This window comes from Eucalyptus grandis, chromosome 6 (assembly GCF_016545825.1).
Source record: "Eucalyptus grandis isolate ANBG69807.140 chromosome 6, ASM1654582v1, whole genome shotgun sequence".
Taxonomy (NCBI): domain Eukaryota; kingdom Viridiplantae; phylum Streptophyta; class Magnoliopsida; order Myrtales; family Myrtaceae; genus Eucalyptus; species Eucalyptus grandis.
Genome location: NC_052617.1, coordinates 33,396,109 through 33,421,170, shown reverse-complemented (window position 1 = coordinate 33,421,170; position 25,062 = coordinate 33,396,109). Strand labels below are relative to the sequence as shown.

Sequence of the window (25,062 nt, the reverse complement as noted above, 5' to 3'; positions counted from 1 at the left end):
CCATTGTAGGGTTTTAAGTTCTTTGTGTAAAATGAAAAGGTCGAATTGCGCGAGTGCAAGAAAAAGTACTTAAGATCAATATCATAAAAATTCTAAATTATATCCATTATAAAGTTTTAATTTCTCCGTCTTTAATAAAAAAAAAAAGATTGAATTGTGCGAGAGCTAAAAAAGTTCTTAAGCTCAATAGCATAAAAAATCATCAATTAGTTAATGAAATTTTTTTCGTCTAACTATTTTTGTGAATAGTATAAATATATTTTTTCTTTCATTCATTAAAATAAGTGTTAAAAGCGATTAATTTATATTATATACCTTTTAAAGAATTTGTTTTTGCAAAATAAACGTACTCAATAACTATATACATATCAACACCAACAGTTTAAATTTTTTTATCGCGTCACTGATATCCCGAACTTGTACTGATGTGACAAATAACTCGATGGTGGAAAAAATTTAGGGATCCTTGTTTTGTGCGGACAAAATATGTTTTCATGTTACATGGGTACGGTCTTGGGGATAAAAATTAAAATTACGGTCGGTATAAGTTGGGATTCGTAGCTTCCGGTAAAATTTAAATGTACAGGCCGGGTATGATTCGGTGACGTCGTACGGTGCGTCGTTTCCATCCGTCCCGGTCGGCTTCTCTCTCTCTCTCTCTCTCTCTCTCTAGATCAGATGGCCGAGCTCCGTTAAACCCTAGCCCCTGAACCCCTCCCGATTCCTCCACCCACGTTCGATCTCCGATCGCCGCTGTTCCCTCGCCGCGCCTCGCCGTCCGACGCTCCTCCTCCTCCGCCGCCGCCGCCGCTCCGCCTCCTCCGCCGCCGCCGCTCCGCCGGTGAGTCCGGCTGCTCCGTCTACCCTCTTCTTCTTCTCCCCCAACGCCTGTCGGTAGTCCGTCTGAGCTCGCTTTAGCTGGTGTTCGGGACTGTCTGAGGTGGGTTAGGGAGGGCGACGCACGCCCTTTGCGTAGATGGGCTCCGTGAAGAACGCCCGCTTGAAAAGAAGTATACTTGATGGGTTTTGATTACGTGATGCCGGTGCTGATTGTAATTTTTACTGTGGAGGGGAAATTTGCGACCTTTTCGATTGGGCTTTGTTGTGGCTTGACTGCGATAATCGCGAGAACGATTGGTGCCTCTGTTCCATTATGTTGGTAGTGGGTGTATCCGTTTTGTAATGTGGGGTAAATAGATCAATTTGGAGTTCGTTCGTAATGTAAGCTTCCTGCAATAATGCCGGTCTGGGCTTTGTGACATTAGGCAGTTAAAAATGGACAATGACCTTTCAGGGGGGCAGGAACCATCTTAATATAAGTTAAAAGTGCAAAGCAGCAGGTTTCTTAAGCCTATGTACTCCAGGATGTCTGGCTGGTCTAAAATGTTTATCTCTCTCTAGCCATTGAACATTTAAATGCATAGTTTATTAAAAAATGTGAGGCACTTCACCATCAAACGCATGCTCTCACTCTGCTAGGCCGATGAACTATGGAGATGGAAGAGGTTGTAACGTGTATGCTTATATCTACTTGCAATATTATCCGTCCAGCTTTCATATTTTCTTTTCTCTATGGTCGATGGGTGATCACGAAGATAATCCCACCCCATGGGTTTCTAATCCACGTTCTATGTATGAAATCAAGTTTATCCTGGATTTCCATTTCCTTAGGGCTGATTTATTAGCTCATGAATCACACTGAATATTGGTAACAGGAAAGATGATAGTTTTGAGCTAGAGAGATTTATAGACTATTTTGGATCGCTGCTTAGCTCAGCTAACTTCTTCAATACTATTTTTCGTCATGGAATCTTAAGTTATGGGCTTGTCTCAATGCCTTAAGAATCTTCAGAGTGATTTAGATGCTGCCCACCCTCGTCCTTTAGGCTGGAGTTCCTTTGACTTTCATAACTAATTGTCATGGAGGGATCAATTACTCATATCTAAATTTTCTGGCATAGATTATCACCAAGCACTGCCATTCTGATATACTTCTGAAGTGTGCCACATAGGTTATAGGCAATGTTGATCCAGCTAATCTTTATTGCCTGATTTGACTGATTGTTCCATTACTTGTTTGTTTGATATTGAAATTGTTGTTCGTGTAAGTTATTCATATCATGTTTGAGCTAATATGCGAGTTTCTGCAGCTCTTCAAGTATCAAGGGGCCTGCTTTTGTGCTGGCATGGCCAATAATTCCCAATCCCCAGGTGCACAGGTAGAAACCTTTGTGATATTAGTTTATTAGTTATTTTTTGTTCGTTTTTTGTTTGTTGGATGGTTGAGTCTGCACCATGCATGAGTAGGCATGCTTATGGGTATTGGTTGTGGGGTTGGGTAGCAACTTTGTCCATAATTGATTTTTATGTCATGTCCGAGTTTTAGATATGCTAAAAGATTTTCGCGCTTTGTTATAAAGTGTACCAATATGTTTGCAATCATTTCTCTGTTGAATTCTTGGATAACAATGAATGAGGTGTCTTATTTTAGGACTCCTCGCATAATTATGGTGAGAGAATTTGGTCCTTTGTTTATCTTTCCTTTGCCTTCAATCTAAATCAATACATCATTTAAAACTAGTTTACACGATGAACTAGTTTACATCATTTAAAACTTTTTTCTTGAGCTGCTAAGATGCTAGTTACCAACTATAACTTAAAATGCAGATAATCCTGAACCAGCCTCAGTAATCAGAGGGCCGTTGGTGTTACTTTTGATTTGGGTCCCTTTTGTGGGGAGAACTAGTAGGCATGAGTAAGGAAGATGGTAAATGAATCAAGCCGTATATTCAATACGTTCAGTTTAAATATATTGACATGGACTTTTCTCTTGTCTGCTTCAAAAATTTTCCTCATTATATTCATACTCGATGGTCCTTGCTTATAGGAACTAACATGACAATGTAACGCAAACAAAATAGAAAAATGGTTGATGATGACCTGTGTATACTTGGTTAGGAGAAAGATTCCAATTCTTCTATCCAGCACAAGAATCCATTTCCTCTCTTTTTTGTGCCATAGTTTCAGAATTTGTCCATAAATGCATGCATTCCTGTTGATGCTATTGGGAGTCTCCTTTTTTAAGCTATTCTGTCTATTGATTATAACCTTGTCTCTGATTTATGGTACGTTTTGTATGAGTCAACTAGTCGCTTTGGCCTCCTCCATCTGGAACTTTAGGAACTCAGAACTTTGGATCATCATTACCCATGCAAGTAAGTTTTCTTTTCTGTCCAATTGGCAGACTATATCTGCTATAGTTTTTGCCCCCATAAATACTGTATCTGCCATAGTAAGTGCATGATAGAGTCAAACATCTGCTGCAGTACCGAGCGGTTATTCCACCACAGCAAGGGCAGACATATCTTCCCATGAATTCCCAACATTTTCGACCAGCTGGACAAGATCAACTGCCTCAGTTTTCTCACCCAATGCAGCAGTTACCTCAAAGGTCTAGTCAGCCTAGTTATACTCCTTCATCGCAGGCTTTGTCAATGCCTTATGCTCAAACAAATAGGCCTTTGTCAACTAACTCTGCCCAGCCAAGTGCTCCTCCATTTCATAATCCGATGCCTGGTGTAGGTGGCCCTGGAGCACCTCTTGGTTCATCTTACGCTGTAAGATTCCATTATAATCTGTACTTCCTATTGGCTTTTTATAAATTACATCTGTGTGCTTATTTTTACAGTTGTCTGTTGTTTTTCAGTTTGCACCATCTTTTGGCCATCAACAGAATAATGTTGGTGCACCATCTCATATTCAGCCAATAGCTCCAATGCATGCACCTGTTGCTGGACAGCCTTGGTTGGCCTCTGGAGCTCGGGGTGCATTACCTGCGATGCCAATTCAGCAGACCGGACAACAAGCTCCAGTTACTTCCCCTCCAGATGCAGTGAGTGCCTCTGATGGTTTCTCTCTCCTTTCCATACAATTTTCACTTGATGTGGTGGCAGTCTTCTTTCAAGGGATAGGCTTGTTTGGTATAATTTTCTCAGTCATTGCTGAAAATTCTGTATGCTTTGCGAAGTTTGTTCAAATTATGGAGTATGCTATCACATGCAATTGCTAAGCTTAATAGGTTTTCAATAGGAAACCAAAATCTCAGTGACATTAGCTATCTGAAGCTCATGTGCTTATCCTGCATCCTACAGCTCTATGATCAAATTGAGGTAGTTTACCTATCATTTGGATGCTTCCTGGCATGGTAAAAAATAATTTTCCACTCTGATCCCAAATTACCATGAATTACTTTTTAATTTTTTCTTCATGAAACTAAATTTTCCTTACATGAAGTTGCATTATAGGATATTCAATAGGTGGATACCTCATTCTCTTCATCTGATATAGACCTTTATTTGGTTTGTAGTTCTAGATTTTTTTTCGTCAAGTGGGGATATTGCAACAAGCAGGACCATAAGATAACTTTAGTTAAATCAGAGTTGTGTGGCAACTTTTTTCCTTAGAATGATGATCCCCTCTCTTCATTGGAAAGTTGATAATTTCACTTAAATTATGTTAGAACTCTTGCTTTCCAGAGGTTCCAACTGAATGATATACCACTGCAAGTATTTTTTGGCTGCTTTTGTGCCTTTTAATTCCCATGGACTTCATCTTAACTTCTTTTCTGTTTTTGCATATTAGGCTGTTAATGCTTCAAACCCCTCTCAGCAGTCAGCATCTGATTGGCAAGAGCATGAGGCTTCTAATGGGAAACGGTAACTGCTTGTTTGACTGCAGTCATCCATTTTCATGAAACAAAAATCAAGTTTAACTGGCTCATAGGAATTTGTGGCTTTCTCTTCTTAAAACAAATGTCATAGTAGTATGATAGAGGGCATGGGAAATGAGTAAAGGACTTCCTTTTAAATAAAGTTCTAAAGAATTGGAAGGACCTTGTTTCTGGAATCAAGTCATGGATGTTTTGTCACTAATCCCTCTCATTGTCTTTTGCATTGTCAGTCTGCTTTACAATAGTATAGGTTTGTAATACTTACTTAGTCTGACATGCATTCATAGTTCTCATTTAATGCAATGATGGTGGAAAATTGGAAGCTGGCCTTTTGGAAATGCTTAATGAATTAGGTGAACTAGGGTCAACGATTCTAAACATGTAAAAATCAATCCGGATGTCATAATTTAAACAAAGGAAAATTTTCTTTTCATTTGTTTCGAGGAAATATTGGAAAGCCATGCTCTATCATGGTAATGAAATGAAGGTGAACTGCTGTTATCTTTTCTGTTCCGACTCTGCAGGGAAAATTTTTTCATCATATTGGCCAGTTTAAGCTGAAAATTGTTTTCTTTCAAATTCTTTTGGTGAAACGATGGAAAACCACATGCTGTTGTGTATCAACTTGTTTGCTTGGCTGGAAGGGGATAGTATTTACTGAATATGTGTAACTTGAAGTCATGAATGCAAACTGTGCTCTGTGTGTAGCCAGTTCAATTATGGTCAAGTTGTGGATCTTAGTTTGATGTTATCATTAAACTACTGTAGTTTTATGATGTCACCATCAAAGTCATTTATAAATACGTATATTATTGTAGGGTTTAATTGAGATTAACTTTTGAAAATGTGAGAGAAGTAGAAATATTAATAAATCTCAGCCAAGTTAGGACACTTTTGGAACCGCCTCTGCATTCTTCTCTTCCCTATCCAGTTTGAGAAGTTTTGACACATCCGATTTTTTCCTATACTGTTTACTTTTCTTCAGATATTACTACAACAAGAAGACCAAACAGTCCAGTTGGGAAAAACCTCTAGAATTGATGACACCCATTGAGGTGAGTTATGACGCTCTCAGTTGTCTCGATGTGGCCACGTGATTCACGTGTCTTTCTGTTGAATATTTAACATTTTGCCCGTGTTTGACTGAATGAAACATTTTATTTGAATTTATGTACTGTGGAAGTTATTTTATGATGACATATTGATGCTAAATTATATTTTTAGTTGCTGTATATGCTCCCTGTGATGGTGCTATTTCACTTATATACTGGAAGCAGTTGGCCAATTAAGTTTATTTATGATGTGGGGTCAAGCTGTATGGAGAAGTGGCCGATAGATATAAAACAACACTGAGTTTGCAATATATGTTTCTTTTTTACGCTCCTCATTTAGTTTTAGGGTGGGGACCATATGTTCTCTTGAACGTAATAATGTAGCATGGTTATCTGTAGTTAAAAGCTAAGTCTATTCAGGAGGTAGAATAACCTAAGCTTGGTTGGATTCTTGTACTTGACAATAGTCGTCAATGTACCATTGTAATGGTTTAAAGTGTCTGAATAGATAGATTGTCCTTCTTGTACTTAGTTTGTAATTCAAAGTGTAATGATATCCATATATTGGCGTTTCTACTAAGGAATGAAAACCTTAGGGAGGTCATCTTTTTTAATTGGTCAGGGTCAGAAGAAAGGTACCTGGTATTATATCTTGTGGAATGTGGATACCATTGACGTCTGGCTTAGTCAGGCTACCATATTGAAGCTTTCTTGCTGTTGGTGTAAGATATGCTAAATCCTTTTCCATTCTCATAACACATTACCATCACTTATGCAAAATTGCCACCGAATATTTTGTAGTTTTAATCTAATCCGGAATATGCACATGCATTGCAACTTTTGCTTTTAATAGCAGTAATCAGAGTTTTTGAGCTTTGTATTCCTGAAAACCATCACTATCTAGACTGCTTATGCTTTTATTGCTTTGTCATGGTATTCCCAACCTATTATAGGCCTGATAATTGCATGCATGAGTTTCTTGATTTGACAGATTAGGCCTCTCGATTTCCTACTTGTATCAACTGTAGTTCTATGTTATTTTTTAACTTCAGTATGTCATTTTGATTTTCTTATCTCATGAAGAGCTAATGCAATATATCTTATTACCTTGATCATTTGCTTTAGCTGCTAACATATCCCTTTAATGCTATGAAGGTAAATATATTTAGTTTTGAGTAATTTCGCTTGCCTTATCTATAGCTATTCAGTATATATCTCTTTATTTATGTTTTTAATTGTTATTTTTATTTCCCTCGTCTTCTTAATAAGTGTCTACTTTTTACGACAGAGAGCGGATGCGTCTACCGTGTGGAAGGAGTTTACAAATGCAGATGGAAGAAAGTGCGTAGGGGACTTATTTTTTTCCCCTAATTAATGTGGTTCTTTTACAGTTGCTAGCACTCTGTTTGCACTGTCCTTATATGACCAGGGGTTGACTTATTGCAGATATTATTACAATAAGGATACAAAGCAATCTGTATGGTCAATTCCTGAGGAATTGAAGGTTTGTTACTTGTTGCACAACAATTATCCTCCAGCTTTCTGCCCAGTTTCTTAAACTATTGTTGCCTGACCTCAGTTAGCTCGGGAACTTGCTCTAAAAGCTACTGGGGAAGGACTTGCTGAGTCAGGAACAACAGCTCAAGGCCCTGCTGCCAGTGATAGTGGATCAACTGAAGCACCTGCCGCAGCAAATGCAGTTAGCCCTGTTCCAGTCACTTCTGCTCTTCCTTTGGCTAATGCAACCCAGACAACAACAGCAGGTCCATCAACTACTGCTGGTGTGCCTTCCTCCTCTGCAATGGTGAATGATGCTGGATTTCAAGCCGTGGCAGTATCCGCTCCGCCCACTACAGTTTCAGGAAGTTCCAGCATGTCTCCGGCTTTCGGCACTGCTAACTCATCAGGGTACACCTGCTATTGTTGGTTTTTATTTTCTTAATTTGCCCTTTCTTTATTATGCAACATCCATTCAGACCACCTCATTTCTCTCCAAAAGAACCATAGCATGCAGACTTCTGCTAATAATCTGCATTTTGCGATGTAATATATGGCGGCTAATTAAGAAAGTAAACGTTACAGTAATAAAACTGCTGCGAAGTCTAGAATATAGACATCTAGAAGAGCATTCCCTCCTCAGGTCACAGCTGACAGGGTTTTGGGTAAAATTCTTGTTTTACTTTGCCGGTGTCTATATAGGATCAGCATCTCCTATCAAATAAAATTTGTTGAATTGGAGAAAAAAACCATAGGAATTTTGAAGCTCATGATGATGAGCCTATTGTAATGGTAGGAGTAACTTTAAAACTGGATTTACTTCCCTGACCTGCACGGAACATGACTTGATCTGAATCTAATTCGAGAAAAATGTCAACTTCAAACAATTGACATGAATACGGAATAAGGAATCCTGGTGTGTATATCAGCTCAACGTTTGAGACCAATCCAATCCAAATATAATCTGTACTAAAATTCTTGGATCGGATCCAGAATCAACCCTCGACCTACACTAATGTCTCTAACTTATATTCACAGCAAAGGATTTGATCAAATGGTATAATTTAAATGCAAAGACCCTAGGAATGGCAATCTTCAGAGGATTGATGCTGTGCTACTTGCTCGTGCCTCACCAGAGTAGTTCCTATTGCTATCCTGATGCTGACCAGTAAAAGACTGGAGTCCTGGCTACACCCCATCATTATCTTTATGCCCACCTGTAGTTGCTATAAGATATCTCTAGGAAAATCCTTTAAAATTGCCGGAGCTTTTCTTGCTCTATGAGGTGATAGATTTACTGCTGAACCATTTATCGTCGACTTGCAGGGCTAGCTTTCAAACTGTCGTATCTCAAGATGCGGCATTCTCTGGGGATGGCGCCTCTTTGCAGGATATTGAGGTATGATTTAACTTTTGTCTGAGAGTGATCCTATCCAGATGACATTCATCATTTTCAGCAGGTCTCATGGAAATTATTTTTCTCCTTGGAAAGATAAACAGAAGTACACTGAGACCGCTCCTTTAGCGAGACACCACATATAAATGTTATGAAGAAAAGATAGTCTTTGTCATGACCAACCAAGTAAAAGTGTCGAATTGAAATTTCCTGTTGTACAAAAGTGAATGATGTGCATCCAATTGTCTCAAAAAGAATCCTGTGAGGATTCTCATCCTTGAAATGCACACTTCAATCTTTCTCTCCAAATGAGCATATATATCACTAAATTTACACCGAAAATTGCAAAAACCATAGTTTAATTTTGTCTGGTCCAATTATATTGTAACCAAGGTTGCAAGAATCTCTTTTCAGAATAAATCGTTGTGGGCTTTGTAAGATTGGATAAAAAATCTCACGATTTTACAAACTACCAGGAGAAAGCTAAAAGAATGTCAATCTATACATAACAAGTAACTATAATGCATATAGATACTAGATTTAGCCTAGTAAACAAGTGACATTTCCTTTACAAAAAAAAAGAGTAACATTAATATAAATCCAAACCAACTATTTTATACTTCTGTAGTCCATCCTTTCTATAAAAAAATAGCATGTTATGAAGATATACCAATTAAACTTACAATCTAAAAGGTAGATGATGACCAACATTTTTATCAACTTTAGCTTATGGTTGGAACATCTTTCATCATCGCCACCATCCACATTGAGTCTATCACTGAAGATGGTGCAAGTAATGTGAAAATATTTTGTATTTTATCAATTTTTCTGTCAAACCTTAAAAGTTTCTATTTTCACAAGAGTTGCACCATCTTTGCCCATTGAGTCTATCAATCCACAATAAAGTTTCCTTGCTTTTGAAGATCATCCGAATTTAGAATACGTTCCAGGCATCTTCCCTAGGGAAAAATGAAGCCTCTGCTTCCTGAACAGAATTCCAAGGTGAAGTGTGTTCTCTTGCTGCTTAGGAGTGATGAGATCATGGCAGTAGAATTTCGGGGAAAAGGTTCCACATCCACAACAATCTGTCCGAAAATGGTCATCCTTTCCCATGTCTGACATCATCTGGTGCAATAACTCAAAAAACACGAGTGCTTCTAGCTTCCACCCAATCTCCCAAGCGATTTATTCATTTCTGACCTAGCATTCCAGCAACCAGCTGTCTTAGGTGTCTTATTCCTTGCTAAGACAGGCAAGTTGGAAAACTTTATTGTGGATTGATTGATGGCGCAAGTCTTATGAAAATATTCTTACTTTTCTTTTCTTTTAGGACTGATATCCTTGCAAAGTCTGTTCTCAGGAAGTTCATCATTCACAATCCCATTTTATGCAAGTTCTTAGAGAGAGATTTGACATCATAGTGCATTTGGATGTGCTGGAATAGTATGCACTTGTGTGTGATCTGACATTAGTGTACTAACTGGCAGGAGGCAAAAAGAGAAATGGCAGTGGCTGGGAAGGTTAATGAGACTCCTGTAGAGGAGAAAGCCCCAGAAGACGAACCTGTAGTATATCCTAGTAAGCAGGTGGGAACCTAGAGACTATTGTTTTGGGCAGTTGAAGTTCTGAATTGCTATCATAACTATCGTTTTCTGCTCACTTCTCTTTTTGTGCCCCTTTCTCTTATTCTATCTAGGAGGCTAAGAATGCATTCAAAGCCCTTCTGGAGTCCGTGAATGTTCAGTCTGACTGGACTTGGGAGCAGGTGTTACTTTAGGACTTCTTTTTGTATCTGTATCTTTTGAAAGGCTCAATGTTCATAGTTGATATTAATATCCCAGACAATGAGAGAGATTATCAACGACCGAAGATACAGTGCTCTTAAGACACTTGGTGAGCGAAAACAAGCATTCAATGAGGTATAGTTCCTAAATTTTTGGGTTTGTGTATCCAGGGGTTCATTCGTCCCATTTGATTAGTGAAGATCCATCTCTATCCCTTGCAGCTGCAATTGCTTAATGCTTTAATGGTGGTGATGTAAGATCATTTGTGTTATTTTGTAGTACTTGGGTCAAAGAAGAAAAGTGGAAGCGGAGGAAAGGCGTGTGAGGCAGAAGAAAGCTAAGGAAGAATTCACGAAGATGTTAGAAGTATGATGATTGTGGCCCAAATAGAAGTTCAACACCCTCCATGGGCCATAGCACACTTTTTGCACTACAAATCCACATTAATGTTGATTATTATCATTTTATCCCTTTTCTCACGTTTTGGTCTTTCTGGGTTAATTGGTTTGCAGGAGTGTACGGAGCTCACATCTTCTGTAAAATGGAGGTGATTCTCTTTCCTGTTGAGATTGCTAAATTGTCTAGTTCATCTATATCTTCTTGTTTCCCAGTTCTAGATTATCTAAGATGCTACAACTGTCTTAGGCTCTGACGGAATTCTTGTCATGTTCAGCAAAGCAGTGACTATGTTTGAAAATGATGAACGATTCAAGGCTGTTGAACGGAATAGAGACCGGGAAGATCTTTTTGAAAACTATATGGTGGAACTTGGAAGGAAGGTACAAATTTTAAAAGATTTGATGGTGGAATATATAAACTCATGTAGTATTTTATTTGAATTTGAATTTTTCATCAGGATGTAGCCTTTATTCTCTCCTTTTCTGTCTAAGCCTGCCGTCTTGTCGCCAGCCTCTCATTTAGATGTCAACTTGGGTATTTACAGCCTGTATTTGATGTTGTAATAACCAAAATTGCCAATTTCAGGAAAAGGAGAAGGCTGTTGAGGAGCACAAGCACCATGTTGCTGAATACCGAAAATATCTGGAATCATGTGACTTCATTAAAGTATATACAAGTGACTGACCACAAGTATTTTGGGTTATTGAAGTTTTTCATGTCGTTCTGATTGTTGGAAGTCACCTCTTTCTTGCAGGTGAACAGCCAGTGGCGAAAAATTGTTGATCGTTTAGAAGATGATGAAAGATGCTCACGTCTTGAAAAAATTGACAGATTGCTCATTTATCAGGTATACCAACTTGTGAACTCATTTCCTGGAGTTTAAGATGGAGTGCTGATGTTGGTTATGACAGGATTACGTCCGTGACTTGGAGAAGGAAGAAGAGGAACAAAAGAAGATACAGAAGGTACCTATTGTTTAATTGCTCTTTGTTTCTTTTAAATGCTCTTTGTTTCTTCTGATATTTTTATATTGTTGCATATCTCTAATTGGAGCGTGCTTGTCATCTTTGTATCTAATCTTCTTTTGGTCAATGAAGGAACAACTGAGGAGGTCTGAGCGGAAAAACCGTGATGCATTTCGTAAACTGATGGAAGAACATATTGCTGCGGGCACACTCAATGCTAAGACTCTCTGGCATGATTATTGTTTGAAGGTAAAAGCTTATATCCGAATCTGGGACTACCTTCACTTTTTTTTCTCCCATCCATCGGGACTGCTTTTAATTTAAGCAGAATAGTATATGAGAGCTCAGTGCACATTGTAGGCCTCTTCTGTCCTTCAGCAATTCTTTGGATTGCAGGTTAAAGACATGTCCGAGTATCAGGCAGTTGCATCAAATACCTCTGGTTCGACTCCTAAAGAATTGTTTGAGGATGTCATGGAGGAACTAGAAAAACAGGTATGTCACACCCTTCTAACAACGCTTTTTTTAATTGGAGGGATGTGAATAAAGAAAAAGGCTATTTTCATCCCACAGCTGTTGCTTATCTGAATACTAGTATTTAAAGAAGTGAGTAATCTGGTTAACGTGGACCATGCAAAAAGGAGATGACGGTAAAAGGGAAAAGGAGGTGGGTGAGGACAAGAACCAACTGCAATTTATGGATTGTGGGAACTTGTAAGAGTGGAATGTCGATGGTGAACCAGCTGCAATTTAAAGAACTTGTCAAAAGTGCAACATCAAAGAGATTTGAAGTACAAATTTGGAGATTATCTATAAAAGCATCTGTATTTTCTCAGTCTGCCCAACTAGCTATCTGTTGAGTCTGCCCAACCATAATGCACACCTAGAGAATTACCATTAAATGCTACATGAACCCATATCTTTGTAGCGTATCATACTGAACTTGCACGTGGCTCGACTGGATGAGCACTGCATGCCTTAGATCTGTTTTTCTCTCCTGTGCGGTTTATATGCCTGGACTTATGGTTTCAATGGCCTGGATTCTGTTTGCACAACCCGTTGTAAGCTTAATGGAGGGTTTGCGTGGGCCTTTGCTCTCTTTGTTGAGAGACATTTAGCCTCTTGCTCTTTCTGCGAGGATCATTGGTTCCATATTTTGGTCATGGTCTGGGCTCTTATCGGTGAGGGTTCACTCTTCCTTGTGTGACCTATATGTAGGTCATGCTACCTTGTGCAACTCCAGCAAGTTTTAGTGATGCTGCTGTTTTGGATTGTCCGAGATGGTCACATAGCCCATGTCACAAACATTGTGGCGATAAGTTGTCATTTTGTATGTCAATTGGCATTGTCTGTGTGATTTGGTTCTGTGTCAACAATTTATTGAGTGTTAAAAGCAAATGTGCTGGCACATTTATCAGACTATTGGTAGACTGAAGGTTAGATTACCTCTTAAGTCTTTGATCTCTTTCTATAATTAAGCCAAAATAAATAGAGAACTTGATCGTGATGGGTGATATTGAGGTAAACTTGTAAGTGACGTCCTCCTGCAACACAAGTCTAAACTAAGAAAGAAGCACGTATGAGTTAAATATCTGAATTTGATCACTGTAAAACACACTTCGGCAAATGCGATGAAATAATAAAACTTTTATCAAGTAATGGCATAACGATGGACTCCATTAGTGCTTTGCTTGAAGTGACTAGAGTCTGTCCCTGAACATTAGTTGGACATTTTTATTTTTATTTTTATGCTTTCTTTTTCCCACTTGGTATTGATTGACATGTCGTGGACTTTGGATCAGCATTGAATACCAAGATGTGGCTGAATGATACCAGGATCTATTAACTTATTACAATCAAAATTACCTGAAGTTTGTTCTGACCTTTGATATTCTTTTGAGGAGCGGTGAGACATTTTTAGACCCAGTAGATGGTCTCTTGTCAAAAAGCATTAGATAAGTGTATTATCCAGGCTCATTGTGGTCAAGGCGCTTTTCCATTATGCTTGTTATGATACTAGAAGAGTTGCCTTGCTGGGAATTGTGCACGTTTGTTACAATAAGAGGGAAGCAATCAAGAAAACCTAAAAGATTGAGACAAGTATTCGAACTTGTGTTACAATAAGATAGAAAGAAATGGATTGACTCTTTCTTTTCTTTCCCTGTTGAGGCATTTCACTTTTAAGTTGTCTTAGTGTGGGCATTTCCTTCTAAGCTTGTTAGATTTTCTTTAAGACACATCTATCATGATTGTTTTCTCGATAATCTTCACTTCATTTTTCTAATTTAATAGCATTTGAATCAATCCACCTTAAAGTAGTCAAATTCCTATATTATGCCTTGTGGATTATCTAATCACTTGCTTTTGGTTAATGGACAGTACCATGATGATAAAACTCGTGTAAAAGATGCAATGAAGTCAGGGAAGGTAAAGGTAGCTGCTTAAAGATATCTTTCTACGTCTTTTACTTGGTCATTAGTGATCGCATCATTCTCTATAGATTTCTATGGCATCAACATGGACTTTTGAGGATTTCAAGGCTTCCATCTTGGAAGATATTGGTGCCCCACTTATATCGGTTGTTAACTCGAAGGTACTTCCGCTTTTTTCTTCGTAGTTTTATACAATATACCTTATTTCTTATCTCTGGTATAATCTACCATAGCTTAGTTCAATTTATTTAAGTACTTTTAAGGCAGAAAATTGCTGGTTGTGCGGTCGATCTTCTTCAGTGAAAGAATTAGCATGGGCAGGGGATAGACCTTAAGACTTTCAAAATAAGACATGCAAGCTAAAAGTATCATTCTATTTCTTACATACTGTAGAAATTTTGTGCGATTTTGTAGGCGGATGTCTATATGTTTTAAGATTTGACTGTTCGAGGTGCTTATATGAGAATTATTCAGATTAAGATACAGCAAAATCTGCAAATATTTGGCTGGAGAGCATCTTGCTTTAAGAATGTGTGGCTACTTCTGTATGTCATGGACTTCTATGGATTGACATATCGAGGTACTATTAGATGTGTGCATGCAAAGCTAGGTTGATGTAATCTTTTCACTAGCAAGTAGGGAGGGCAGGTCGTCTTAAGATGGATATCCACTTAATAAGATCCTGTTACCTCTCTAATTCCATGGATTAGTTTGTGTACGCGAAATCTTCTTGTCATACTTGTCATGCTGAACAGCAGGCAAATACATTGACTTTGAGTTATATCAATTGGAAAAATTTGTTTCTATTGTTTTAGCGTCATATATGTGGAAGGCATCAATTTCTTTATGATGCCGATGATGCTGGTGTTGGGAGTGTTAAGATTCTGATGAGCCTTTTTAGAATCTCTGCACTTTGTCTGTTAATATTAGAAACTAGTGATGCCCGTTTTGCCTTATCCTTTTTTTGCACGATTGGGGATCTAGCATGCTTGTGTAAGATTTGCATTTCTGCTGTATCATTTATTAACTGGACATAACTAAATTGTGATTGTACTTCATATTGAAGCTTGTGTATGAGGAGCTTCTTGAAAGAGCCAAGGAGAAGGAAGAAAAAGAAGCAAAAAAACGCCGCCATCTTGCTGATGACTTCACCGAATTATTGTATACAATAAAGGTATTTGTTAGCTTCCATAGGCATGACTATTTTAGAAGACTTTCATCGTATCTTTAGAAAAATAATATTCTATCACTTTCAGGAAATTACTGCAACTTCTGATTGGGAGGAGTGCAAACCTCTGTTTGAAGATAGCCATGAATTTAAGTACGGTTCGATTTTCTTAAAAATTTGATTTCATTGTTTTAACCATTGTCAAAGTGCTCACAGAACTCCTTTTCTTCATTGATGTACTGTGTCAGATTGATGGGGGATGAGAGCTTTAGTAGAGAGATTTTTGAGGAATACAAAGCTTATTTGCAGGAAAAGGCAAAGGAGAAGGGACGCAAGCGTGAGGAAGAAAAGGTAATTGAAATTCATCAACAGCTCCTTGCTTATCTATTTCGCTCTTAAGAATATGTTATTATAGTCCAACGACACTCCTTTAGCAATTATACAATTTTGCTTATTAAGAATAATTTTTTGGTGTGGCTGGCTCTAGATAGTTATTTGTACTTGATCTTACATGGGAATAAAGGTCTTTTGTCGAGATAGAAATTGGAGATACAGTCTTAATCATAACCTGTTGAATTTCTAATGCATTGCTGTTGTTGTAGGTTTGCCTCTTTGCTTAGACTTTAAAAATCGAAAGGAGACAATAAGGAAATAAGCGGAATTTAGACTTTACACAATTAGTGGATGCAGAGTTGGCCACAATAACATGAAAGTATACATAGAGCTCATCCCACCTAGGGGGATAAAGCTTAGTTTGTTGGTGTTAGAGGCTTGGCTTGATTACTGTTTTGCAGAAGATTGATGTGTGTGCCCTTTTTCAAGATTTGGGTACAGTTCTTAGCTGAACAGCTGTATTACGTTAGTGCCGAAGGTATCCAGCAATGCAAATCTGTTTTTTTGTGCAAAATTATCCAGTATTTTAGGAAGGGAGAGAGGGAGGGCTGTTCAACTAGTCTCCTTCAAACTATTGGACACAGGCTGAACTGCTCATCCGGTTTTGAAAATACTGCTTTTGTGTCTCTACTAGCTGAGGAATATCTTGTCGAGGCAATCGTTTTATTTTCCCGCTGCTTTCGTTAATTCCTTGGGTATAGATATGTTGCAGTCTTGTTGAACTAGGTCTGAATATGCTTCCATTGAGATATTGCAGGCTAGAAAAGAAAAAGAGAGGGAGGACAAAGAGAAACGCAAGGACAAGGAGAGAAAAGAGAAGGAGAAAGATCGTGAAAGAGAGAAGGGAAAGGAGAAATCCAAGAAGGATGAAACTGACAGTGAAACTGCAGATTTGAATGATATACACGATTACAAAGATGACAAGAAGAAAGAAAAGGAAAAGGATAGGAAGCATCGTAAGCGCCATCAGACTGCCAGTGACGATGTCAACTCTGACCGGGATGAAAAAGATTCCAAAAGATCTAAAAAACATGGTAGCGATCGCAAAAAATCAAGGAAGGTAATTATTCATGCAAATGCTACTCTTAAGTCTTTCAAGCAGGATGTAGTTTTCAGAAAGATAAACTGCTGTTATGTACTCGCAGCATGCACATTCACCTGAATCAGATGTTGAGAGTCGCCATAAGAGACATAAGAGAGATCACCGAGATGGTTCACGCCGGAGTGGTTATGAGGAGCTAGAAGATGGTGAACTTGGTGAAGACGGGGAAATCCAGTAGTCCAAAGTTATCCCTTCTGTCCGGACGTTTACATCCAAGATTATCATTAATTAGCTCAGTAAAATTGTTATCTGTTCAATTCTTTGATGTTCAACAGTCTGGGATGTTGCCATTGTGAAATGGGGATAATGGCTAACGATGTCCGATTGGCTGCTGAAAAATTGAAGATTGATCAGGATAAATCAATAAGATCGTTGGTATTAATTTCCCTGCCGGAGGAGGTTTTCATGGTCACTTTGGAGCCTGTCGACAGATTCCCTTTGAACCGCTTCGAAACTGATTTAATTCGAGAACGAGTGCCAACACCATCATATTGGATAATGTCACCTTATATACACAACCGAGGGTATTTCCGCATCTGGGAATTTGTAAAAACCAAACATCTTTAGCTTGATGTACGTTTGCAGTTGTGGTGACCCTTTTGCATGTTGAATAGCAGTTGCCGGTGAAGCTTGAATAATTCGTGTAGTTTTACTGAGTACTAAATAATCAATTTTGCGGAGTGTTCTGGCGCAGCGCCCTGCAATTGTGAGTAGGTACATTTACTAAACGGCGTAGTTGAGCTGTAACTCGATAGAGTTGAACGGTAGTCGTTACCCAAAGTTTAGCAGTGCCTGGTACGATAGAGAGATGATGTGCTGTACGTGGTATCGCTTCCTGAAAATTCGGACTGTGTCTATCCAATGTCTCATCGGGAGCGTCGGTAATAGTTGTATGCCGAATGTGCTGGCTGCATGAACGAACAAAGTACAGTGCGTGGCTGTAATACATTGGGTCGTTCACCAGTAGTTTAGTGGTCGTTATCAAATGATTAATCAGTCCAATCATCCATCAAGACCGCGTAAAACTCGGTGGCCCGTACGCCGGGAAGTGCATAGAGGCTCATCTTCCACGTCAAACCATTATTTTTTTGACAGAGGGTAATAAGATAGGAAACCTTTTCTTGCAAATATTCTATTAGGATTTGTGGTAGAAAGACAACGGCGTTTTCCCTGGGGATTCAGAGCAGCTCATTAAATTCTCAGAATGGATGAGATGTCTAAGCAAATGTTTGAGGATCTATTAATATTTTGCTTTTTTGCAAGTAATCACATCCTTGGTAACTGCAAATCAATCATGTCTAGAACAATTTCGTTTGTGATCTCTTCTACGATAGCATCTCCAACTTCCCTACTTATTTGCCTCTTTTGTAGAGCACAATCCTCCCATTCTTCTACTGTATCCGAGTAGTCCGAAGAGAGCAGCTCGGTCGTGCTCGTTTCGTCTCTGGATGTTCTGCCCCACGCCACGATCTTGTCGCATATGAGCTTCCCGATCTCCTCGGGCCCCAAGGCAACTCGGTTGTGTCGTTTCGCTTTCTCCTTCCGCTCATGGGTCTGTATAATTTCCTTCACACAATCGAACAGAAGCCGCTTTGTCTGCTGCAATATCATTTTCGAGTTCAAGTAACTGTACGAAGCGTTCGAGTCCGAGGCCTGGCTGGCTTCTTCTGTTCTGGTGAAGCTTTGCTTGTCTTTTGAGCAGTGGAATAGTATTTCCAAGATGGAAGCAGAAAATACGGAATCTTCAATCATCTTCATTGGCAGGACAATTTTGCAAGTTGGCGCACTGGCCTCTTGCCTTGCAGGAGGATGCTGCAAATCCTGCTGCCCTGTCCAATGCGAAGGATATTTAGTTGCAAAAGCAAGATAATTCCCCATAACGTAAAAAGGAATAGCAGACCAAGGTACTAACAATCATGAAGGGGCGCGAGGTAATTCGCTTGTTCCGTCACCGAGACATGGTCGAACTGCTCCTTGTCCTTCTCTACGCTCCATTGGATCGTTGAATCCTTCTCACCCTGACCGATTCACGTGTCACATTGTTATGAAAATTTATATGCATATGATAATTTAAGTAGCTTCACTAATGAATTTGCGTTCTCAAGGGAGTTGTAAGCGTCTTGGTATCAAGCACAGAAAAAGATTTTTTTTTTTTTTTTTGGTAAAGATAAGAATAAATAGATAGCTATTACAAAATATACAAAAAAGCCATCAAAAACTTGCAGTCGAGAAGACAAAAAGTCAGGGAGCCGGAGTAAGATACAAGGAATAGAAAGAAGAACAACAACCACAACAAATTACAACCAGCACACCAACCAGCAGAACCAAACGGGGCCAACTCCCGAAATTCTGAAAAGTGACGAGTCGAAAGAACAATAACAACCACAACAAGCATAGAAAAGGATTCATCAGACTGAAAAGTGATAATGTCTATACCTGTTCCTTCTTTGCGTTGTTCAAATTCTGAAGACAGATTGAGTCATATGATGCATGCTCGTTTTCTGAAGAAGCGTGTTTTCCTTCTTTATCGCTCTCGGAGCAAGAAAAGTAAGTCGTCACATCGCTGGACATGGAAAATCTGTCAGCATCGCCGGCTTCCTGTTTAGTACTAGCATCAGCAATACCAGTCTCTTCACTTCTTTCCCCGTTCTTCACTCCATGCTTCTTCCCATTTAAAGAGGCAACCTTGTTGTAGACAGTTCTCAGCAACTTCGAAAGCCGAACAATGCTCTTTCGACTCGTCTGTTGACCGCTGCTGCTCGACCTCCTCAAAGACCCGCTCCTGTTCGCATACCGTCTCTCCGAAAGATACACTTCAAGAACAAAAGGCTCTTGCTCTTCTTGGAGAAGCTCTCCAAGCTGTTTGACTCGATCAGTTTTGGCTCTGGATTCCATAGGACTAGCGTGGGCAGTGAGCATGAGGGACTAGCTGGGGACTATGTTTGAGGATGCTGAAGAGAACGACGAGAAACCAGAGCGGGTTCAACCATGAGGTGGCATTAAATGTTTTATGGACGAGGCATATCCATCAGTTTGGGACACAACATAAGCCAAGGCAGAAGGATTTTGAGAAATTTGAGACTTCAAGGAGTGGGAGGGAGGCATGGTCCAACCAATCTCGAGGTTTTATAGCATTTGCGAGCATTGGGGCAACCCATGTCTCCCCAAGATTGCCTGAACTCAGAAACTTGTCTAGGGTTGCGTTTTATTGTTTTTATAATCCAGCTTCTCCTATTCAATTTTCAAAGAAATCACTCTCGTCTTGTTTCTTCCCTCTCAAAAGTTCGGTGGTCCAATAATGTTTTGTCGTTACGTGGAAGGTGCTCATGGACAAGGGTTGAGCAGAGAGGACAATTTTTCAATCTAGGGAGAGCTGTTTTTTTATTTTTTTAAAGAGTGAATGTTTGAGATTAGTCCCACAAATGAGAACACGTATGCCTTCTCTTGTGTTTTTTTAGACTTGTACTGTTCCAACTGAAATGTCAATCTGGATATAAAAATGGTGCTTAACAACTGATTGGATTGACAAAATTTCAGGATGCTTGCGTTTCATTCGTGCATATCTATGTGAACATGGTTGTCCGCTTCTATTTATGGCCCCAAATTAATTTCCCATGCCCCTGGTTAGCAGAACATGAGATGGATAATTTAATCATTTTTCTCCAAGAAGGAAAACAGTATCTAGGTTCAATGAGAATGTAATCATCACATGGGTGGGTCCCCACGACCCAGATTGTGATAAAGGAACCGTCGAAATTAGTATCATTAAACGTTAATCACATGCTTTGGGCTCTATGAGTTAGCAGAAGTGTTTTAATAGGTAAATTTCCATCTTTACAGAGAGGAGGAGGAAACGACAAAACAAGTGTGATCAGTTCTCTTCTTTTAATGTGCACCAACATTTACATAATTTGAATATTTGGCATGCACTTAAAGTCTCACCAATGATTAGCACAAGTTAATCTAATAGGAACCCTTGTAGGTGCCACTACTTCATTTTAAATGCGAGAGATTACTATATCTATCTACCCGACGATAGCCTTCTTTGAAGAGAAGACAGGAAGTCTACCTTTCCCCTCGGTGGCCTCCCATGTTCCTTGGTGAATCTTTGTCTTCCCCACTCAAGTGGGAATACTCCTAATTCTTACATCTCAGAGTTTAGACGAAGCAACTTAAAGGCATACTTAAGTCCAAGGGCTCTATGAATTAGTAAAAGTCTTTTTAATAGGTTATTTTCCATCTTTAGAGAGAAAGAGGAAACAACAAAACAAGTCTCACCAATTCTCTTCTTTTAATGGGCACAAACATTTACATAAGTTGAAAACCTGGTATGCGCTTAAAGTCTCACCAATGATCACCACCAAAAAGGCATCCCAAAGGGAGGGAAGTAAAACGTGGGATTCACTTGTTCTTCCGTTGATTTTAACATGAAAACATCAACATGTATCTCATACCTACAAGGAAGGAGCTTTTCTTAATTCGTTTTGTGAGTGTGTTGGACTTCGTTAATCCTCAATTAATCATGATACATATTTCATGTGATTTTTATGGGGAAAAGTACCAAAAAAGTCATAAACATATTGATACCAATTTACCATCAGCTAATTTTGGTCGGCTGGCGCTGATGTAGATGTCGACCAAACACCATTGTGGCAATTTTTAATAATTTTTTTTTTTTATTAATTTTTTTTATTCTTTTTCTTTTCTCCCTTCTTCCTCCTTGGACTATCCTTGCGGTGGTCGGCAAGGGTTGCAACCCTTGCTTGGCCTCACCTAGGGTCGTAGGTGAGGCCGGCCTCACCCCGGCCTCATTGTGAGCGAAGGTAGCCTCGCTTGCGATTGGCGAGGCCATGGCGGCCATTGCTAGGCCGAAGGCTTGCCGGCCCTGGGTGAGAGCCATGATGGCCTTGCCGGTCTAGTCACGGGTGAGATTGCCTTTGCTCGTGGCAAGGCCTAGGGCAAGGGCCTCACCCAAATTTGGGATGAAGCCGCCTTGCCCGCGACCTTGGGTGAGGCTCACGGCCCTCGCTAGTGGCGACGAGGGCTTGGTGGCCCTCATCTAGTGGCCAGCGAGCCTTTGAATAATCCAAGGAGGAAGAAGGGGGAAAAGAAAAAGAAAAAGAAAAGAAAAATGAAAAAGAAATAAAAGAATTTAAAAGAATTTAAAAGAATTTAAAAAATAAAAAAAAAATTGTTAAAAAATTGCTACATTAGCATCCGATTACTAGCCGGCATCCACATCAGCACTGATCGACCAAAATTGGGCGAATGAACTGAATTAATGCTAATGTGAAAATGTTTATAACTGAATTGGTTCAATTGAAAAGTTTAGGACTGAATTGGTATCAATGCAAAAGGTTTATAACTTTATTGGTACTTTTCTTGATTTTTATGTGATAATTATGTGTATTCAATTGGCCCTTTTCCAAAGGAAGAAAAAAAGTACCAAGAAATGGGGCCGAAAGAAAAGGAGAAAGTGAAAAATGAAGGGAAGTATCAAATACGTCTTTCGAGAGATGTATAAAAGAAATGGAGGGAATTTAGATGCCCAAGAATGAGTGGTACCGATCATAAATTGGCACTTTAGGTGCTGTTTGGTAATTTTTCGGGGAACACTTATTTCTATTCTTTTGTTCCTCAAAATAGAAATGGAATAAGAACACGTTTAATAATTTCTTTTGTTACCAGGAGCAATTTATTCCCGAGAATAGATTTAGAATAAAAATAAGAAATTAAAAAAATTATTTCTTGTTTTTGGGAACAATTGAAGAAACATTTTTTTTTCCTTTTTCTTTTATTTTCCTCTCTTCTTCCTAGTCGATCGCTAGCCTCAATAATGGCTAGTGACTGGCCAGACGAGGCCTAGCGTCTCCTGGCCTCACGGTGATCGGGCGAGGCTCGACCTTGCTAGATCTTGGTGAGGTCGAACCTTGCCCAACCACAGTGAGGCCGAGCCTTGCTTGGCCACGACAAGGCTTGGCCTTGCTCAACCATTGTGAGGCTGACCTTGCGGTGGCTGGGCGAGGCTTGGGGGACTTTCGCCTGCCGATAATAGCGAAGGCCGACGATCAGCTAAGAAGAAGGAGAAGAAAAAAAAAGAAAGTAATAAATTATTAATATATTAAGAGAAATTCTAAATTATAAAAATATTTGAGCTTATACTAAACGTATTTCCGTTCCTAGAATAAATCTTTTATAATTAACAAACGTTTTAAAATATTCAGAAACTATTTTTTTAGAATAAAAATAAAATAAAATTCTAAAAAGAAACTGTTTCCACGAACAGAAATGTTACCATTCACTTACCCTTAGGGCGTGCATGGAAACACTCCAAAAAGTGTTTTAGACACTTCTGTACGGAAAGTGTTAGGAACAAAAAAAGGAACAGAAACGCGTTTGGTTGCGTTTTTGTTCTTTTTTTTTTTTTTGTTTCGGAACAAAATAGAAACAGAAAAAGAAAAAAAAAAGTTGTTTCTCCCGAAAAAAACACTTCTCGGAAGGAACAAAAGAACAAAAATCACTCTTCTCTCTCTTCTTCTTCTCTTCTTCTTTTTTTCTTCTTTTTCATTTTGGCCGGTCGCCGGCCTCGGCCATGGCCGGCGGCCGTGCCGTCGAGGCTCGGCCTCGCCCAGATCCGGCGAGGCCGAGCGTCGCGGCCCCCGGCGAGGCTTGGCCTTGCCGGATCCGGGCGAGCCCGAGCTCGCCCAGCCAAGGCGAGGCTCGGCCTCGCCCGCGCGGCGACGCCGAGCCTCGCCTTGGTCGGGCGAGCTCGGGCTCGCCCAGATCCGGCGAGGCCGAGCCTCGCCCAACCACGGCAGCTCGGCCTCGCCGTGGCCGGGCGAGGCTGCCGGCCCCGTCGGCCGAGTCGCCGGAGGCCGGTGACCGGCCGAAGAAAAGAAAAATAAAAGAAAGGAAAAATAAAAAATAAAAAAAATGTTTAAAAAATTAAAAGAAACAAAAAATAATAAAATTTACCAAACGTGTTTTGTTCATTTTTTATTTAGACCAAACGTTTAAACGTGTTCTTTTGTTCAAAAATTGTTCGCCTTCTAACAGAAACACTTTTTTTTCTGTTCCCAGGAACAAAAAAAGAACAGAAACAAATCCATGCGCACCCTTAGTTTCCTTTTGCTGCTATTACTTGACGTGGGGCTTTCTGCGCTTAGTAATGAGCGAGGGGAATCTGATGACCTTATCTCAATCACCATCAATCTTATTTCAAACACATCTTAATGACCTCAAGGAAAGCAAAATGGGGCTAAAATAAGTTCCACTTTTTGAGTGACTTCATTCGCACGTCCCTTCATGAAAATGAATAAATTCTTTTTGTCTGGTTCTTTGGGTTAATAACGACTAATGTTGTGCTTATCGAAAGCAGGGACCACATGTGGTCCTGATCACCCATAAGAAAAAAGGATGGAAGTTGGTTAGGGTTTCAGCTGGTTTATTGTGCTTCTTGTCTTGAAGAGGACTTTGTCCCAACATGGGTGATGCGGGAGGACAAGTAAACCAAAACTGTTCGTCATCGTATTTGTCAAGATGTGACTGTCGAAAAAGAAACGCTGTCATTGGAGACACCGGACGACATAAGATGCATGATTCATTTGTGACGGTAGTGATTTTCTGCCTACGTGCATATTCCACACACAAGAAACAGAGTATCCTATGACCGAAGCACATATAAGCATGTATCCTCAAAAGATGAAAGATGAGTCTGACCTGCCCATCAATCATCACGGGATTGATTTATTCTCATTTTGTGAAAACCACCCCCGTAAAAATACAGGATCAGGAGATAAATACACTAGAACTGCAAATTCAGGATGTGATCTGGGAACTGCAGAATAATGGACAGCTACAGACCTATGACATCGTGTGAGAAATGTTTCCCAGTAAATGAAAGATTGACGTTAGTTTCTACACTGCTTTCTTTCATAGATAACCAATTTGCCTTCAAAACTGTGTCATTTCAGCTAGAATTTTGACCATAGCAGAAAATCTGAGCTATAGAGGATGAAAAATGGTCTAACAGCTGCAAGCTTGTTTTTAAAAGGAAAGCTCAGAGGAATGACGACAGTATCACTTAACTACTTCTCTGGTGCGCAAAGTAGCACCGTAAAGAGGTAGGAAATATTGAGTCGAGAC

At 39.5% G+C, this 25,062-nt stretch overlaps 2 protein-coding genes across 2 annotated transcripts; one reads left to right on the top strand and one right to left on the bottom strand.

Moving 5' to 3' along the window:
• The first annotated feature begins 609 nt into the window (after positions 1-609).
• On the top strand, positions 610-17,329 carry LOC104449240 (pre-mRNA-processing protein 40A). Its single transcript, XM_010063329.3, has 29 exons — positions 610-841; positions 2,151-2,219; positions 3,150-3,215; positions 3,327-3,617; positions 3,707-3,892; positions 4,642-4,715; positions 5,715-5,784; positions 7,070-7,122; positions 7,228-7,285; positions 7,361-7,689; positions 8,605-8,677; positions 10,162-10,260; positions 10,371-10,439; positions 10,516-10,593; positions 10,738-10,824; positions 10,971-11,005; positions 11,132-11,237; positions 11,443-11,523; positions 11,612-11,704; positions 11,769-11,822; positions 11,955-12,071; positions 12,219-12,317; positions 14,202-14,249; positions 14,323-14,415; positions 15,321-15,428; positions 15,511-15,575; positions 15,671-15,773; positions 16,573-16,875; positions 16,961-17,329. The coding sequence occupies exons 2-29, from the start codon at positions 2,187-2,189 to the stop codon at positions 17,093-17,095; spliced, it is 3,006 nt and encodes a 1,001-aa protein (XP_010061631.2). The 5' UTR covers positions 610-841; positions 2,151-2,186; the 3' UTR covers positions 17,096-17,329.
• An 800-nt stretch (positions 17,330-18,129) lies between these two features.
• On the bottom strand, positions 18,130-20,266 carry LOC104449241. Its single transcript, XM_010063330.3, has 3 exons — positions 19,354-20,266; positions 18,830-18,935; positions 18,130-18,746 (listed from the first exon to the last, which is right to left on the bottom strand). Exons 1-3 carry the CDS (start codon positions 19,834-19,836, stop codon positions 18,184-18,186), a joined length of 1,152 nt encoding a protein of 383 aa, XP_010061632.2. The 5' UTR covers positions 19,837-20,266; the 3' UTR covers positions 18,130-18,183.
• Between the last annotated feature and the right edge of the window lie 4,796 nt (positions 20,267-25,062).

What these genes read in the sequence shown, in the direction of transcription:
- LOC104449240 (XM_010063329.3), top strand. Translation starts at nt 2,187, where the DNA reads ATGGCCAATAATTCCCAATCCCCAGGTGCACAG. An exon ending in ACAGATTGCTCATTTATCAG is followed by an intron (nt 11,705 to 11,768) that starts GTATACCAACTT and finishes TGGTTATGACAG; the next exon opens with GATTACGTCCGTGACTTGGA. An exon ending in GGCATGATTATTGTTTGAAG is followed by an intron (nt 12,072 to 12,218) that starts GTAAAAGCTTAT and finishes TTTGGATTGCAG; the next exon opens with GTTAAAGACATGTCCGAGTA.
- LOC104449241 (XM_010063330.3), bottom strand. Translation starts at nt 19,836, where the DNA reads ATGCTCACTGCCCACGCTAGTCCTATGGAATCCAGAGCCAAAACTGAT. An exon ending in ACAACGCAAAGAAGGAACAG is followed by an intron (nt 18,936 to 19,353) that starts GTATAGACATTA and finishes TGAATCGGTCAG; the next exon opens with GGTGAGAAGGATTCAACGAT. An exon ending in CCTCGCGCCCCTTCATGATT is followed by an intron (nt 18,747 to 18,829) that starts GTTAGTACCTTG and finishes CGCATTGGACAG; the next exon opens with GGCAGCAGGATTTGCAGCAT.